The sequence below is a fragment of the Halichoerus grypus genome, chromosome 4 (assembly GCF_964656455.1).
Source record: "Halichoerus grypus chromosome 4, mHalGry1.hap1.1, whole genome shotgun sequence".
Lineage (NCBI taxonomy): Eukaryota > Metazoa > Chordata > Mammalia > Carnivora > Phocidae > Halichoerus > Halichoerus grypus.
The window spans coordinates 56,196,473-56,215,516 of NC_135715.1; the positions used below are offsets into that span (position 1 = coordinate 56,196,473).

Genomic DNA, 19,044 nt, shown 5'->3' on the forward strand with positions numbered 1-19,044 from the left:
GGAACTTGGCCCTCAGTCTTGCTTAAGAGTCTTCATTTTCAGCGGCAAAGACTTGCTGAAGATCCAGACTCCAGTTAGATTTTGCCACTAATTTGCCAACCTAAGTTTAGTGAGTAAAATTAACAGTCTCAGAGATGGATTAATATCACTAAGGGTTACAGCAAGGAGATATTCGTCTCGTATATAAATCCCTCTAAGCCTTAGCCCTGTTTTAGAAATAAACTACGAAGTGAAAGGGATCTTACTTTCCCTTTTCCTTTGATTTTCTTGATTTGCTGTCCTCCAGGTTCTCTTCCTCCCTCTCTCCTTCACCTTCTGCTGCTCACAGAGCCTTCATCAAGGCAACCTCCAGGATGAGTAGGGTGTGAGGCAAATCATCCACCCCGCTGTTGGGGGTAGTGGGTGGGGACTGGGTTTGGGCAGTGAATTACTCAGGGCAATTGACACAGAGCTGAGCTTGGGACCTGCTGAGTTGGATGCTCTTCTGCCTTTCTTCTAGCACTTGAGTCAACTTGACTCTATTTTTTAAATACAATGTAATTCACTAAAGCATGAAAGAAGGAAAGTCCCTTACACACCCAGAGGCCCAGAGCCAGGTGAATAGGAGAAGAGATACTGGTTGCTAAGAGCATCTTTATTTGTGGAACTTGAAATAGCATAGCTGAGTCAGGTGAAAACCCTAGGGCATACTAGGGGGAGAGAAGGAATTGGGTTAATTCTCACTGCAGGTCACTTTATATAGTGCCTGCCTATCCTCCACTTTGGAACTTCTTGCGTCTTTGAAAGCACTGTATTTCACCCCTTACCAAGTCCTGTAATAAACATGATGAGGCCCCTTCTGACATGAACCCGCCAGAGTGTCTCACGCAGAGATCTTAGCGGTTTGCCGGTTTGCCCCGTGTCCCTCTACATGTCTGGTGTCCCTCAGCCTCTTTGCTCTATGGAATATATTTGACTTCGTTCCTTGTAGCTGCCAGTGTCGGTTGGAGTGCTTGAAATTACTGAGCGTTTACTATGCCACTGGGTGGGGATTTTAAGCTAAATATAATGTTCGGTCTTGTTTGTGGAACTACAGAAGACTTTTTTAAAAGCAGTAGAATTGAGCCTCATCAAATCAGGATTACAGGGTCCACTGCAAAATTCTGAATTAGATAGCATTTAGTTTTTAAAAGTGGAATTAAAAAACCATGAACATATTTCTTGTAACTAGTTCTGAGATTATGCCAGCCCAGATACGTTGACTAGATAAGAATATTTTATGATTAGCACATTGTTCATAAGCTCACAATTGAAGTTAAAACATAAACATGTCCTATGAAACCTAACCCTGTGTGGTATGGCTTATGTGATTGTTTTGCTGGAAGAAAGGCTTTTCTAAACAATAGATACTGTAAATGTCAAGTGTGTTTCTAGCTCTTACCAGAACTAACAACAATTGAAAATTATTGCGCTCTCCATGAAAGATTTCCCCCTCCCCTTTAGTAAAATATTTTATACGCATACCACATATTCCTGATGCATAACTTGCTTTGATTATGCTAACTGATATTTTTCCTGGTAAGCAGAGAATTAGTGTTTGAATGTTTAGCCATTTAATCTTATTGCTTTCTGAATTTGTTCTTTTTCTTTTTTTTTTTTTTTCTTTTTTTCCCCCCTGTTCTTTAGAACTAGTAGATCTTCCCTTGGTAAAGTTTGACTTTTCCTGCAATAAAGTGCTCGTGATTCCCATTTGTTTTAGACAGATGAAACAGCTGCAAGTATTACTACTTGAGAACAACCCTTTGCAGTCTCCTCCAGCACAGGTGAGGGATGGCAGCGAAGCTGTTTCACCGTGGGATATGCTATCAATACTGCATGGGAAACTCTCAGCAGAGCTGGGCCTTTGATATTCTGCTGAATTAATATTGTTTTAGACATGATCACAATCTCTGAAAGATGAAACCTTGGGTGAATCCGACTACCATCAGTTGTCTTCTGCTACGTCAAGTCTGTTCACCAGCGTTCCACTCACTGTCTTGATCACTCTAATCCTAGGATTATATGTTCGATTAGGTTAGCATTTGTACACACATTGGAAACGCCTTCGTGGAGTGTATGGCTTATCACAGGAGTAATATATTCTTTCATGTGAGCTGAGAAATGGAGTTTAAACATTTTCACATATGATTGTTGGTTATTTAGAGATAAGTTCCAAGTTCAGCTGTTAAACTATGTGGGAACAAAATCAATCCTTCCAGAATTGGAATGTTACCGTGTCAGGTATCTGACTTCTCTACTTTTTTACACTATTTAGACTTAGACACATTTCTGTTAGGATGGTTTTCTATTCAAAGTAGAATTTGGAAGAAATGATTGCCTAAATTCTCATGTGTTTTGGAGAGGTCAAATTTGGCGTGTATTTTTGAAGTGTTACTTAAAATGAAAATGCAAAAGTTAAAATATACAGAGCCTCCATGTCGAGTGTTTACATTTTGTTTTGTCATTGAAAACCAAATATGTATTATTAATTTCTCCATAGATTTGCACAAAGGGCAAAGTGCACATATTCAAGTATCTGAGCATACAAGCATGTCAGATTAAGACAGCTGACTCCCTTGATCTCCACACGATGGAGAGGCCACATTTCCACCAGCACGTGGAAGATAGGTGAGTGTGACTGAAGTCACTCAAAGCCCCCATTTAGAATTTGCTGAGGCTGGGGCCTCCAGGCAGGTAACTCCAAAAATCCCTTTGCCTCACTTAACCAATGCAGATTTATACCTCAAGTGTTTCAGCATTTTGGAAGAAGAGAGAGAAAATAGGTGCTGTTGATAACCTTTTGGCATCTTGCAAATCTTATCTTCCCTATTCTAGTCAATAATCAGTCTTTCCTGGGTAATGTGTGTGCTGTGTGTGCATGTGGATATGTATACGTACATACATGTATGTTATATGCATATATATATATATCCTTATAAATGCAATCTATAATATAAATATAGGTATTTTTTACTTATCAGAAATAAGTCAATTAAATTAAAATTAATTAAATTAAAACAACCGTATCAATCTCAGGCATGTCTTTTTAATCATTAATTTTTAATCTGCCTCCAGAACATTGTTAAGAAAAACTGCAGGTTTTGTTTTGTAATTGTCTTTTAAAAATGCAGCGTGCATAGTTTGTGCCATTTCCTTTTTGGAAGTGTTAGAATCCTTTCACATGCCCTTGGCCTTTCTGTGGCATAAATTGGGCCTTGAATTTTCAAAGAACAAAATTCCCACACTGAACACATGTATAGAAACACAGATTGTTTTGAGGGGTCTTCACTGCAGAGACCTTTGCTTCACTTTTTACTAAAAAACATGGTGACTTAAAATCTCAGCCTACTCTAATGGTACCTTTTATATAATACTTAAAATATGTATTCATTATTTTATTTTTATAAACATCAAATTTGTTTAGTCACTGGATAAAAGCCTACAGAATTACTGAGAGTAACCATATAAGAGTAAAAGCCTCTTAGAAAAGGTAAAAGCAATTAGGCAGTTTTTGGTTTTTTAGACACTAGAATCCATAAGATAAGAAAATTGTTAACTGTTTCAAAGAACAGGCTACTTGGTTAGAGTAACCCTGAACACAAAGAATTTATCTTGTTCTCTGTTTAGAAAGAATATCTGATTATTAGGCCCTTGTCTCCACCTCCTTTAATTTTGGGCTGATTTGTTGCCTTATGGTAATAATAAAATTTGTATAGTGAAAGTCATTATTCGAATGTAAATTGATGTATCTTGTTGTGAACTTTGTGATTTCAATTTTTTCTAAATGGATTCCGTACTGTTGGCATCTATCCCAGCAAGAAGGATTCTGATTCGGGTGTCGGAAGTGATAATGGAGATAAACGTTTATCTGCCACAGAGGTAAAGTTTGTGATTAGTTTTTTTTTCTTTCTGTGCTAGATCTATCTGCCTGAATTCCTGAACTCCTCTGTGGTAAAGGGCGTTAATGCATCTGTGTGAGAACGTGTGATTATGTTCGCGAAAGCAATTTGAAATCCTCCAAGTTTTTAGCTTTTGCTGCATATTTAATATTTTGTAAACATCCCTATCCCCTTCCCCTTCCACCACACTCCTCACATTACCTAGAATATTCTTGAATGTTTCATAAATATGAAATGACGAAGAGTGGTGTGCAGGTGCCCATGAGGCATTTCTATAAATGTGTTTGTTTCTAAGTGACAGAATAATTTAGGAAAAAAGTTATTCGCATGCATAAATGTTAAGGACGCAAATGTGCATTGCATTTTAGCAGTTTACCCACAGGAAATGCCATTTTAAGTAGCCATAATTTTTATAGCAATATTTGTTTTCCTGAAACTCTTCAATTGTGTTCTTTTCAGACAACTGGATAAAAGTTGGGTTATTTGTAAGCTAAGAGGCCTCCCACACTAGAGCTTCCTGAAGTGGTTATAAAGAGCTCATTTAGCATATTTATGTCACTTATAGTTACAGTCCCCAAAACCTTTCACTAATGTACCATTAAATGGGGTTTCTTGAGCAGGGGAGCTGGAAGGGATAGCTGGGGTAGGGGATAGATGAATCATCAGGTCTTCTCTTCTGAGGAAATTTATTGAGTTTTTGTAGTTATTGAGTTTTGAAACATTATACTACTCTTTGAAGATGTAATTAATAAGTCAATTACCCCATTTAAGGAGTTCACATTTGTACTGTGTGTGACTCCAAGAAAGATGCCTTTTCCCTGTTCTCTTCAGGTCTTTGAGGGTTAATATGTAGCTAAGATACTTGCATTTATTTCCTACGAAATGCTTTATAAAGCAATGTATTAAAAAGTTAGGATACCTTAAAATCTTTCTAATACAGAACATTTCAAAAGGAGTTTGTAGGCAGAAAGAGAAGGCCAATTTCAATAAAAGAAAATTACTCTCATGAAGCCACATGAATAGTTTACTGTAGCTCCCTGGGGGAGAAAATACTCAACACATTGCTTTATAAGTTGTATTTAATTCAGCCCCCTTAGCTTTATTAAAACTCCTAAGTCCCCTGAAATGTCCCATTATTTCAGAAATTACTCACCCTAAGCTTATTTTCTATGAAATTAAAACAGACTCTGCTTTATCCTTTATCTGTTTTTTAAGGATAATTAAGTTCATTAATAAAACATCACACAAAGAACTTCATTATCCTTTTGTTCTCACTTAATACAAGTAGCATGCTAATATCATTCCAAAAGGAGGCCAAGGGTTTATTTCCTCCCTTTTAACTAGATGCATATCTTTGGAATTTTGCTAAGTTTTTAAGATGGGAGGAGGGTGGCAGGAAGGACTAGAAAAAGGGTTATATTCGACAGAATCAGTGCATGCTTCTTCCCTTTGGCCTTTTTTTGTCTCACATTGTAGCCTTGTTACCTGAGAACACCTCCAAGCAATTTGTTTTTTAGAAGGAAAAGGGCCTTGAGTTATCCAGTGTAGCTTTCTATTTTCACTTTGTCTGGCAAATACGTTACCATCTATGGTCAGTTTCTCTTGCTCCCCACTTCTGTTTCATTGTGGCATTCAGAAAGCACATCTCATTCCCTTTCTTTGGCTGTTGCCCTTGTCTGATTGATTTAGCATTTGTCTCTAAGATTTTTGTCAAGATAAACATGCAAAAAAAAATTGGCGGCCGAATCCAAATGAGTATCTGTTGAATGGATGAAATGCACACTTGTTTTGTGTCAGTTTCTAAACAATTTGTGCACGTGTCCAAAGGTAAATGAACACTGAACTCTGAAAGTCACGACTTCAGGAGTTTAGGAGCAGCCCACGAGTCCCTGAGATGTGTTCTGTGGAGGTTCGTGATCCCTGTGATTTGGAAAGCCCTTCACTAAATAGCCACACGAAAATGGAGACATAGGAAAGTAAATGAGGCTCCATATTTCATCAGTCACAGAATCGTAGATTATCTGAATAAACTTCATCAGCTAGTGTGGGAAGCAAGCCCCCCAGAGACAACTGACTTTGATTACCAAATCGAAGCCTTATTCTGAAAATTGCACAGAACACACGTCCTTTTAAGCACTACGGTCATTCAGCACTTTTATGTATTTGACGCAGCCGAAATGCCTGTATATTCCTCAGTCTCACACAGGGAAATAAACCGGAGCTTAACGTTGCACGTAAGATGCACTGTGGATAAATGAGATATTGTCACCGATATTGCCCGCTTGTGGTGACTAGCCCCATGAAACCTTAACGTAGTTTTGGGAAACTGGTGTCGTCAGGTCTCAGAGTACCGTTACTGTGACAAGGATTGATGAGTCAGTCTTAGGGCTAGTGTGATAGTACATTTATTTATTTATTTTTTTAAAGATTTTTTATTTATTTATTTGAGAGAGAGAGAATGAGAGAGAGCAAGCACATGAGAGGGGGGAGGGTCAGAGGGAGAAGCAGACTCCCTGCCGAGCAGGGAGCCTGATGCGGGACTCGATCCTGGGACTCCAGGATCATGACCTGAGCCGAAGGCAGTCGCTTAACCAACTGAGCCACCCAGGCGCCCGTGATAGTACATTTAGTTACTCCTTCGTTCCGTCAGGTATAACATAGCCCTTCTTAGTGCTTTGACTATTGCTCTTAGGTTGGAAATGCCATCAGGTACCTGACAAAATTTCAGCTCAAAACATATGTACAGAGAAACACTTGAGTGTTAGCTCAGTGAATTTTGACGAAGTGGAACACACCCACATTGCCAACGGCCAGTACAAGAAACAGAGCTTTACGAGCACCCCAGAAAGCCCACTCACACATCCAGCCTCCAGGCCAAGAGTAGTCACTGTCCTGACGTCAAATACCACAGATCAGTTTTGCTGGTTTTTGAACTTATGTAAGTGGAATTGTTCTTTGTATCTGGTTCCTTTTACTCAATATTATGTTTTTGAGAATTAGCAGTATTTTTTTATCACGTAGCTTTCTCTTAATCTACATCGATAATGCTTGTCCCGCGAATGAAGCAGTGCACTGTTTCTTTTCAGCCTTCTGATGAAGACGCTGTTAGCCTCAATGTGCCGATGTCGAACATCATGGAAGAAGAACAGATCGTCAAGGAGGACTCCTGCCATCGCCTTAGCCCAGTTAAAGGTGTGAGAATGAAAGATGGGGAGAACGTGCTTGTTTGAAGTTTCAAATATTGTGTTTACAGTCGACACAAATAGGGCCTTGGTAATAGCTAAAGTTTATTGAGCATTTCCTGTGCACCAGGCTCTGTGCTAATCTGTGAAGGTGATCTCATTTAAAGTTCAGAACTCTGAGATGGATATTCTAATCATCTCCATTTTACAGGTGAGTAAACCAAGGCTCAAAGAGTTTAAGTAACTTGCCAGTGATCACACAGCTAGTAAGTAGTAGAGTGGTTCTCGTTTTGAAGATTTATATGCCAGCCTTTAAATCCATTCTTGGAAAGCAAATATTGATGTATAGATATATTAGGCCACACCAGTTGTTGTAGCACATAAAATCCCAGATCTCATTGGCTTAACACAGTCCAGATCAAGTCTGCATGGGAGTTCATGATTGACGGGCAGCTCCCCTCCAAGCAATGATTCAAAGGCCTAAGCTGCTTTCATGCTGTGACTCCACCATCTTTAACACAAGATTTCCAAAGTTTCCAAGTCCTGTTTTACCAGAAGCTGGCCAAGCATGGAGGCTTGCTCACAGGAGGTTTTTAGTGAACTGAGCCTAGGAGTGCCCATCACTTATAAGGTAGGCTTGGATACATGGCCACATGTGAAGATGGGAAATGTAGTTGAGATGTGTGCCCAGGAATCCACTTGACTGTGGACAAGACGGTTGACCTTAATTTTCTCACCGTTAAGTGAGGTGATTAGATTAGGTAATATGTAAGGTCTTCAGTAGCTCTCAAATTCTGTGGTTCTCTAACAATCACCAAGTGATCACTAAGTACTTTATGTCCTATATACCTTGAAAATCCTAGCAATATATTTCATATCTTAGTGAGAAGCCCTCATTTGATTACATTAGGGCAGTATTTTTTTTTTTTTTTTTTTTTACTGCTCCTGTTTATTCAATGATTTTTAAAGAAAATACTAAAATTTAATGATTTGTGGCAGAGATGATTTCATTTAATGTGAATGATTTGTGTTTAATGATTTGTGGCAGAGATGATTTCATGATATATGAACAGTATAGAACTAGGTTAATATTCAGATTATCTCCCTAATAGTTTAACAGTGCTCTCATTAGTGATGGGAGAGCTGTGTGAACCAACTCAATGTCTAGTGTTTGCTTTCACTTTTTACCTTCAGGTTTTTAAATTTAGCATTTACATGTATGTGAGGTTATGACTGGAACCATACATTGTCCAAAAAAAAATCACTGTATACTCTATGCAAAAATAAAACTGCCATTTTATTAGCTTAGATAAGCTGTGTGACATTATACGGTATAGGAGGTAGTGTCTTAGGCAAATTTTTAAAATAAAAGAATTACGTAATTTGTCACCAGTGAGTTTTTTCCTCTCTGTTCTAGAAGTGAGCATTCTGCTGGGTAGGAGTCCTTAAAGGTGGCCCTACTTGGTTCTTTTCAGTTTGCAGATCATGGAGAAGAGATCTGCTTGGTGTTCCTTTTGCCTCTTCCAAACGTGCTTTCCTCTGTTTCTTAAAAAAGTTATAGGAGATTTCATTTCTTTGTTAAGGGATGAAGCCATAAAGAGGCCTTAACTTTCCAGTTCACCATGGGGGGGGGGGGGCTTTCTATTTCTTTTTCTGTTTTCCCTCCTTTATTCATCTTTTCATCCCACTTTTCAGGGAAGAGAAAAGTTGGGTCATTCATAGACCTTCAGAAGAGGCAGGAGCAGGGACTGAAAATAGTCCGATGGTATTTGAGGGCCGTCTGTGCTTTGCTCATCTCTTCATGAAACCATCTTTTTGTCTTTCTCTACATTTTCCTAATAGGGGACTCTCATCAGGAATTTCAACCAGAGCCTTCCCTTTTGGGTGACAATGACAACTCAGGAGAAGAAAGAGACCAATTTACTGATGGAACAGATGTTCTCCGTTCAGAATTTATAACCTATATTAAGGCAAGTTGAGGATCCGCTGATTTTTAAAAAATTTTCTTCTGTTTGGTGCCTTAGAATTTAAGTTCAAGGTTACCAATCCATCACCTTAAATATCAGCTTACTGCCAGTTTCCTCCGGTTTCTATACCTTCTTAAAGCTTGGGGTGTCTATTTTCTGATGGTAGGAGCTGGTCCCTGTCATACCTCTCTGTGTGTCTGTACATGTGTGTGATTTCCTTTATATTCAGTGATTACTTAGCTTTCCACCTCTCAGTGCAAGTTGGCAGACATGTCAGCATTACCATCACCATCCACTAAAAGTTAAAATAGACCGTTTCATGTTCTTTTCCATGTATTCTAGGTGAATGCTTTTCTTGGGAGTATGTCCATAGTGTAAAGAGAAAAGTGGAGACTCTTAAAATCTAGAAATGAATGTCTTCTCTTGGAAGGTCACTCTGAGGACACTTATTCCTTATTCCTGAGCTCTTATCCTTGCACTGAGGTGTTGAAAGGTTGGATGAAGTCACAGTGTTTTCAGGTTGAACCTTCATCATAGTAGCAGCAAAAAAGAATAGAGAAAAACTAGCCCTTTGCTAACGCTCGTGGTGAAGGCCCCACTTTGAGACATGATTGGTGTGTTTCTGCCAGTCCTTCTGGCTCAGATTGTGGCCCCCAGGAATCACAAGGGTAATTGGATAAAATTCATTTTCACTGAGGCTCATGAAAATGATGGTCCCGGGCTTACTGTGGTAGAGCCGGTGTGAGGTCTCCAGGTGCTCGTCCTTATTTCCTGAGGTTGGTGCTTTGATGGCTGCTGGGCTGGGTCCGAATGAGAGGGCAGAGCGTTCCTTTGTTCAGCCTCAGCTGGGAACACACACATATTGTGGACTCAAGGTTTTCACCGCTCTGGAGAATCCCCACGAGTATTGATTTATTGATTCATTCACAAATGAATTTTAGTGAGTAGGTAAATTCATAAAAATGGAACCCACAAATAATGAGGATGAACTGTACAACCCTGTAACTTAGCAAAAGGAATCGGTAAGCCCTGTTCTGCATATTGGAAAAAAAGTGGTGTTTTATACTATTGGCTATTCTTTTATTATGAAACTGAAAATTAGAAGGAAATACCCTTGGCTCCTGTAGTTGAAACCCAACAAAGAGAGATTAGAACATGTTTTCTTGCTCATTTCTGGTAGTATATTTTCACCCATGAATTTCACTCTTATTTGGATAGTGACACAATAATTTTGTGTTTACTTTACTATGCACTATATCTATAATTAATAAAAGTCTGAGTGTTTTTTAAGCCAGAGCCTGGCATCCAGTGCTAGGCACCTCCTCAGAAGAAGACTTTTCTCAATGATGTATCTGGAGAATGGGCTGGGTCTGAGACAGTCCTTGGGTCTGTCTGTTGTTCCTTCCTTGCCTGAGGAATGTACTGCCCTTCAGGGGTGGCTTCTTTTCTGGCTGTAGGCTGCGTTAAGGCAGCATGGCTCTGTGTCAGAGCTGACAGTGGACAAGAAGCACATGGAAGTCTTAGCAGTGGGATGCACCGTGCTAACTAAGCCCGTCACAACGTTCATTTGGGAAAATAACGGTGTATGTGGGGGGGGGCACATTTCAGTGAGATTTGGGTGCGGTATGCATGAAACTATTCGATGCAACTGGAGGCATTTTCTGTGTTCATTATTTTACACTTTCTTTTTCCTCAAGAGTACACACACGCACACACGTGTACACACACACACGTGTACACACACACACACACACACACACCCCTCCTCTCACAAGCAGTAGAACGCGCTTCCTCATGTGACCAACGAGCCCAACTAACAGAGGAATCTGAACATGAGGAGGTGCTAAGAGGGCAATAAGAAATAGAACTTTACATTTCTGACTCTTAAGTTAACAGGTACTGTGGTCCTGGGTCAGGTCTTTTTTTTTTTTTAATTTTTTTTATTGTTCTTTTTTTAAATTTAATTTTATTTTTAATTGCGGTAAAATACACGTAAAGTAAGACTTATCATTTTTGTCATATTTAAGTGTGCAGTTTAGTGGTGAGTACATTCACACGGTTGTGCCAGCGTCACCACCATCTATCTCCAGGACTCTTTTCATCTTGTCAAATGGAAACACTGTACCCGTTCAACTTTAATTTCCCATTCCCTCCTCCCCTCACCCCTGGGAGCCACCATTTTGCTTTCTGTCTCTATGAGGGACTCCTGTAGGTCGCTCACAGAGCTGGAATCGTACGGTATTTGGCTTCTCGTGACTGACGAGAATGTGTCAGAACTTCCTTCCTGTTGAAGGTTCAGTGACATTCTGTTGTATGTAAAGATCACATTTTGTTTAACCATTCATCTGTAGATGGACACTTGGATTGTTCCCACCTTTTGGCTGTTGAGAGTAATGCTAGTGTGAACGTGGCCTAAGGGCAGGGTTTGACTGTGGACTGTTGATAGCCGGTGGCTCTCAGAAGACCCGTGTGTTCTGTCCACAGGATAGGGCTGAGGACTGTGAAGAACTGTTACGGATAGAAGAGGACACGCACTGGCAACCTGAGGGAATGTGAGTACCCAGGGCCTGGTTATGAGCCACCATCCTGTAAAGTTCATGGTTCAAGCAGAAGGCAGCCCTGTCATGATAGAATTTTGGTCTGCTTTTCTTTGGTCAAGCTGATAGTCTCGCCCAATGTTATATCAATAAGTTGCAAGTTTTTCTCTGTCAGATGCTTATTGTCACAGTGCAAGGTCAGACCTCTTCCTTGGCCTAGAGTTTTATCTGACTGGAGGCTGTGGATAGAATGTGATTCAGGAAATTAGATAAAATTCTTACACTGGAGATTCTAGCTTACTTCCATTTGTCTGAAGAAACCAACAACTGGACCCAGAGCAATATATAGTCCCAGTCACGCTTTACCTTGAACTGTCTTCAGGTTCAAGATCTGAGAAAACCATATGCCTCTCACGTCTTGGTCCCATGTCTAACAGTTGTAATAGATAACATTTATTAAATGCCATGTGCTAGGCACTGTCCTAAATACTTCACAGCTAGTAACTCATGTCATCTTTACAACAATCCTATGAGATAAGTTCTATCGTTATCCCTCGTTTCACATGGGACAAAACTGAGGCAGAGAGAGACTGTCCTAAGGTCCCAGAGGGCTGGGATTGAACCCAAGGAATCTCACATCAGATAGAGATAGCCCTTCAACTCGATTGCATCTGAGGATTTCCTTGGCCAGCTTTACAGGGGAGGGCATGAGTCATCTATCAGATGATGAATGATTTCCAGGGGAATTGAGCTTGAACCATGTGGCATACAGTAGATTTTTGGTTCCCAGGATTTTGTTTTCCATGATCTGTCATGTAGGCCTAGATCTTCCTTCATACCTTGGGAGGGATTTCCCCTGAGTGAGGATTTTCTATATTGTTAAAAAGCTTCTCCACTTATGGGCGCCTGGGTGGCTCAGATGGTTAAGTGTCTGCCTTTGGCTCAGGTCATGATCTCAGGGTCCTGGGATTGAGTCCCGCATCGGGCTCCCTGCTCCTTGGGAGCCTGCTTATCCCTCTGCCTCTCTCTCTCTCTCTCTGTCTCTAATGAATAAATAAATATATAAAAAAAAAAGTTTCTCCACTTAGAGAAACACATTGGCTCATGTTCTGTAGTGGAAAGCAGTAACCATGATCAGATCTTTTCTGACCTTTAAAAACATTGCTAAGTTCCTTTCAAATCACTGTCCAGTATTATCAGCTATTCATTGAATATATTTCTGTAATGTCAAGGAGGACTAGTTTGATTACAGAATCATAGAATTATGGGGAAAGAGATTTTATAGGGAGAGTGTTTTTTTAAACTATAGCTGACCCTTGAACAATGCAGGGGTTGGGCGCAGTCAAAAATCTGCCTATAATTTTCAATCCCCCCAAACTTAACTACTAATAACCTACTGTTGACCAGAAGACTTACCAATAACATAAACAGTCGATTAACATATTTTGTATGTGTATTATATACTATATTCTTACAATAATAACTGATTTTCCCCTGACTTTTTCAGTACTTCTAGGCTATGCAGTTCATCTGTGAATTTTTTCAAATTGTTACAAATCTCTAAAAAATTTTCCAATATATTTATTGGGAAAAAAAAAAAACCTGTGTATAAGTGGACCCATGCAATTTGAGCCTGTGTCGTTCAAGGGCCATCTGTCTATAAAGCTTTGGAAACCCCATTCATAATCTTATACCTGTTGTTCTCAACCTTGCCTGTAGAGCTTAATAAAAAGCCCAAGCCCCAGTATCTGGCTTGGCATTTTTTTTTTTTAAGCGCCACAGATGATTTTGCTGCATAAAGAACCTGCACTGAGAACCACTATCCCCTAGTGAAGTCCCATATTGTATGAAAGCAGTAAAACCGAGCCACATTGGTTGCTCTGGAGCAGGAAGAGCCAGAAGTCGTGCAGACCTGCTGCAGCTGGGCACCCCTGTGCAACCCCACCCCCGCCCACGGGCTCATGAAAGCACAGTGTGAGAACCACCCAGCCCATCCGTTGCCTTGATTTTATAGAGGAGCAGATGCAAACCCGTGGGCATTGAGACTTTGTGTGAGCTGCTATTTTATAGCAGAGCTGGGCTTCCCCCACCCAGTAGCCCCACCTCAGCTGCCCTCTGGCAATCCACTCCACAGGGAACTGACACCTGTTCATTATCATGTTGAGCTTGTCAAAATCATTTTTATATGTTAGATGGATTTTTATACGTTTGCTCTTAAGATTCTGGATAATATCCACGTTCCAGTAATCATTTTCATTCTTATGCCCGGTTCATGCTACAGAATAAGTTCATCCAAAGACCAGGACATGGATATAGCGATGATTGAACAACTGAGAGAAGCAGTAGATTTGCTGCAAGATCCCAGCAGGTATGCGTGTCTTTCCTTGGCCCAGGGTTCATGTGTGAATAATGTGTACTAATTTATTGAGTATGTTATCTCACCTTTAAAAATATTTGTACACACCGTTTGGGTTCAGTCTAGCCACCAAAAAAAGAGAATTTCTCACAAGAGCCATAAGTAAGAGTCACAGTTCTGGAGAGATTGAGATCATTTCCTCCTTTTGCTACTCCTTAATGAAATTTAGTTACCCTTCATGACATTCATATGGGGATTTTTGGTATAATTCTTAGAAAACAGAAATATGATAAAAGTGCAGATTTGATATTGCTTAAAATTTAACTCCTGACTTAGAGAAATATCAGGGATATTTTCCAAAAAAGAAAGATTTGTTTTATCTGGTACTATCATATTTGTTTCTGAGATGCTAAATATATGTTAACTAAATAATATATTTCTAAAGATTTGGGTCACAAGATAATTTTTTTAATTGAATTGGCCATTGTCAATAATAGGCACTATATGCAGGAGATCTATTTTTTGGTTTCTTTGCAAAGGATAATGGAATTCCCATGGACAAAATATTTTTCAGTAAAACAGTATACCCGGTGTCAGGTCCTAACTACTTTAGCACTAGAGAAATATACCCCAAGCTTATTCCTGGTAAACTGTTTAGGGGTCCTGGGGATTTAAATATGAAGATGATGTGGTCTTGTAATATGGTGAACATGGAAACCACACCACATTTTGGGAATTTATGACAATGGTGGTTAGTGCGTCCCAGAGTGCCAGTGGATGGGTCACCGCCAACATCGGCTGGCCCTAAAAGAAGAGTGACGGGTCAGTTTGGTTGGAAATCTTCAGCAATTGATTTGAAAAGCATTTCGGTTCTGCAGACATTAACTGAGTGCTTAGAGCGTGGGAAGATCTACCGAGTGCACCTCGGGGGGATATGAAGATGAACAGGACCCAGCCCTTGCCTTCTAAGAACTTACACTGTGGTAGAGATTGCCTTGAGTAGATATTTGTAAGTGGAATGGATTTAAGTGTTTGAAGTGAATGCCTGGCCACAGATGGAAACAGGGAGGTGGTTGGGCTGGCGTCTGTGAAGCCTGGGATCGTTCATCTGGGCCTTTAATAACTGGCCCTTTCAAGGAGAAAGCAAGTTCTGGATTGAATTAAAGGCTTAGGCAAAGGCAGGGAGTCACAGAGTGGAGCGGGCTTGGCACGGTTCAGGCAGAGATGATCTCTACCTTCGCTGTGGAACGTTCGAAACACAGGTACCCCGACTCCACCTGTGAGGCTGGGGCTGGCCATTTCCACTTTTCAAAAGTCCTGCCAGCGCTTCTGATGCATAGCCGGGACTGAGACCCCGAGAGGGGCAGGGGGTGGTGCTGAGGACGCCTTCGAATGCTGTGTTGAGGTGCCCAGACTTTATTCTGTATGTAGAGGGAGGTAGTGGTGGTTTAAAAATAGGATTATTTATGTTGCCAATTCTCCCTAATGTTTGGCTCAGAGCTTGGCTTACTAGTGAATGCCTAATCAAGGTGTATTCCTTAAAGGGCTGAGTTTCACATCCTAAACCAGGGGAGTCAGTGAGAAGAAACAGGGACAAGAGAGAGTGTGTGTGTATTGTGTGCATTTGTGTGAAATTATGAAGAATGGGGAAGCAGCCTGTCCGGTGAGAAGGACAGACTTGGGATACGCCGGCTGCTGGTTCTGAACTCAGCACCAACACCGTTGATCTGGGTAAGATAGAACTACTCTGCATGCCAGTTTCCTCATCTATAAGATGAGATCCAAATATTTACTTTTTAGGATGGTGAGGATTTGAAATAATATCTAAACTGTTAGTAGGAAAGTAAATTGGCAAAACCATTCTAGAAGACATCCTAGTAGTATGTGGCTATAGCCTATAAAATATATAAACTTTTCAAATAAATTCTAAAAATTTATCCTGAGGGACAAAGAGATATGAACAAAGATTGTGAGGGGGAAGGTGTTTTATAGCAAATATTTGGGGAAAGGGAAATAATCCAGTAGTTTGGAGATACTTAAATATAAGTATTAATAAGATGGACTATAATGTGTCTGATACAATGGTTTTTTTTAAAGTTTCCAGTATATTTTAGAATGCTCATTTTATAATGTTCACTTTAAAAAGTATATAAAATACAAAGGTTTGATCCCAATTATACAGACAGAATTAGGTCTCAATCGTGTCAGAAACCTAGAAAAAATTAAAACTGGAAGGAAATATATTACAATGGATGTTCTTCCTAGGTATTTCTAAATTCATATTTTTCTTTAGATTATATAAATTAGAGATACTCAATGGTAGGTACCATTGTAGTTCTTTGGGTGATCATTTGAAGTGGGTGGTGAGAACAGTGGGAAGGAACAGTGTTTAGATCTGAGCCCCTTCTCATTATCGGAGATGGAGAACCTGGCGGGACAGCAGGTTTGAAGAGGAGGACGTTGGGGTCAGCATAGGACACCCTGAGTAAAATCCAAGGTGGCAACGTCCACTCTGCGGCTAGGTGTTCAGTTCTGGGGCTTCGAGACTTAGGTTTGAAAGTCATTTTCACACTGTGCTGCAGTAACAGAGCTATCTAAGGAGGATGAGGTTTCCAAGGCCAAACGTATCGATGGGAAGGGAGCGTGAGTCCAGGAACGAGCCTTGAAGACATGATGTGACAGAGAGACAGCCCCAGTTGGGCTCAAACTTCATACTGTTTTAATACTTCCACCTTTTACATTTTGTATCACTCCTCCAATACACTTTTCTTACAAATTCGAGATTGATTAATACGTGAACCCCGAAGTGAAAAACAACAGCCTACTTTGTCCACCAATAAAAGTGGCTTGGGAATGTGGGACTGGAGCCCGGTAGTACAAATCCTACTGACCTGGAGGAGGGTTCCCAGCCCTGGGCCTTTGTTTTGCCTTCCTTCATGAGAAGTGGGATGAACTGGGAACCTCAAGATTCCTCTGTAGCTTGGAAATGTTTGAGGCAATGAGTTGCCAAGAATGTTGAGCAAGTCAGAATGGTGGGTGTGTGCTTGAGTTGTGGAAGAAAACAGGCCTGAGTAACTTTCCAAGAGCTAATTGATTTACATCTTTATGGAGTGCTATTTTAAAATGCATTATGTTGTAAAACTTTATATGGATTTCATTTCCACCCTTTAAATTATCCACAAGACCTTTGGCTGCTTTAGGTCTTTGTTGTTCATCCTGAAATAATTATCACAAAAGGACAGTTCTAATGTATAATATTCTGTGAACCAGTATAATAGTAATATAAAAAGAGTCCTGTGTGTGTTTCTAAAAAGAGAGGGCACTTCAAGGGGTCACTTATTTCTAGCTGCTTGGGACTGAATATTAATAATAAAAACTTTACATACATACAGGGTTTTTCCTTTATCTCATATTTCATAGATCCAAACTTTTTGTTGTTTGAGTTAAGCCACTGATTATAGGATTAAGTTTTAGAGGTTTACCTTGCATACAACCTTAACATCAGAAAAGCTAGTTGAATATTGGTACCGTATTTTGCCTTTATCTTGGTTTCTTTTCTTAAGTATTTTGATAGCATTTTCAATAAGCACGTATAATGTGACTCATCCCTACCTTTGAAGATAGCCTTGTAACTTTTATATGACTTACAGCAATTCCTGGTTTTACAGATCTTAAAGAGAACTCAACTCTTGAAATTGCCAGAAATTCAGAAAATATCTGTAAGACAATTTCACAAATAAAATTGCACATCAAATTGCTTATGAATTTTAATTTTTAAAGTGAGAATATTCATGTATATCAGAGATATCTTCCTATTAAATAAGCAAAATGCCCTTGGTACATATAAAATAATATAGTACTCTTAGCAATTTTATTTGCTTTTATAAATCAATCAAGTTCTAGAATAGGACTTAGTGTGTGCTATCTATGAATATTATGACTTTAGCAGAAATTACTGTTATATTGCAAGTAAGTTGGATTTCAATACCAATAGCAGATAGAAAATTAAATTAAAATTATATAAAATTTGGCACAGAGTGGGAAAATATCATGTGATTTGAAATTTCTACCATAAATTTTTGATTACTTAACCAAATGATAAACATAACTTTTTAATATATTAAAATTATAAACTAAATATGACCCAAAGCATTGGATTTATTAAAGTCATAGAACATATGAAAAGTTTAATAAATTTGCTAACATCTTCTTTCCCCTCCTCTTTAGATTAAACACCGATATTACAGAGAGAAATGTTGTGAACTTTTATCCTGTGGAATCAGCAGAAGCCTTAGACTTACAAGAGTCTGCACTAAAGTATGTTGACCTTCTTGTAACTGAATATATTTTCTCTTTCTACATTGAAATATGTATGCTTTAAATTCCACTTTATGTCCTTTTCTTTTCTTTATTCCTACAGTGGTCAAATACAGCTGGAGACCTCTCTGGTGTGTGAGGTAAGGCCGCTCTTGGATTAACCAGAGCTCTGTGCGGTATTCTACCACGGAATAGTGGCTACCATAGTCTATAAAAGATTGATCGTAGGGTAGAACATTCATTAGTGGACTAGTATTCAATTTTGTTCACGGTCTGTTTTTCACATTTTTTATACTTTTACCTTACTTAGTTTTCCTGCATATCTATTTTACTTCATCTTCCACTAAAGATGAGAGTTGGCTCTTCCCATTAAATTCTCTGAATTTGGGGGGTCAGATAGTTCTGCTGAGCCAGGCAGTAGCAGCTAAGATAGCGAGGGAACCTGCTGCATCAGAAAGAGGTAGGACCACTCAGTGTAGATTTTAGAGCCAAGAACGAAGCCTAGGGAGTGGCCAGGTGGAAATAAACTAGAAAAGACTTGAGAGGCAAGAACAAATGATTTGGGAAGTGCCTGGGAGGATTAGGAGAACTTTAGCAGAGAGACCTGGTGGGGTTATGTGGGGACAGAGTAAGGGTGGAGTTATGCTGGGTGGATATTGGGTGGCTGTCGAAAGCAGTTTTGATGTAAAACTAGAGATGAGCCTAGAAGGTCCCAGAGAAACAGTCCTAAAAATAGGTTTGAGCTGGTGACTTGGGAGTGACATCTGG

General features: G+C 39.6%; 1 protein-coding gene across 8 annotated transcripts in view; it reads left to right on the forward strand.

The window, feature by feature from the left end:
* LRCH1 (leucine rich repeats and calponin homology domain containing 1) overlaps positions 1-19,044 on the forward strand; it is a 192,259-nt gene that overhangs the window by 130,302 nt on the left and 42,913 nt on the right. For all 8 annotated transcript variants that reach the window (XM_078070358.1, XM_078070360.1, XM_078070361.1 and 5 more), the window contains 9 exons: positions 1,666-1,802; positions 2,519-2,646; positions 3,834-3,897; positions 7,004-7,109; positions 8,942-9,069; positions 11,551-11,618; positions 13,885-13,971; positions 18,187-18,276; positions 18,380-18,416. In XM_078070358.1, the coding sequence (XP_077926484.1) occupies positions 1,666-1,802; positions 2,519-2,646; positions 3,834-3,897; positions 7,004-7,109; positions 8,942-9,069; positions 11,551-11,618; positions 13,885-13,971; positions 18,187-18,276; positions 18,380-18,416 (845 nt within the window). The remainder of the gene's footprint in view (positions 1-1,665; positions 1,803-2,518; positions 2,647-3,833; positions 3,898-7,003; positions 7,110-8,941; positions 9,070-11,550; positions 11,619-13,884; positions 13,972-18,186; positions 18,277-18,379; positions 18,417-19,044) is intronic.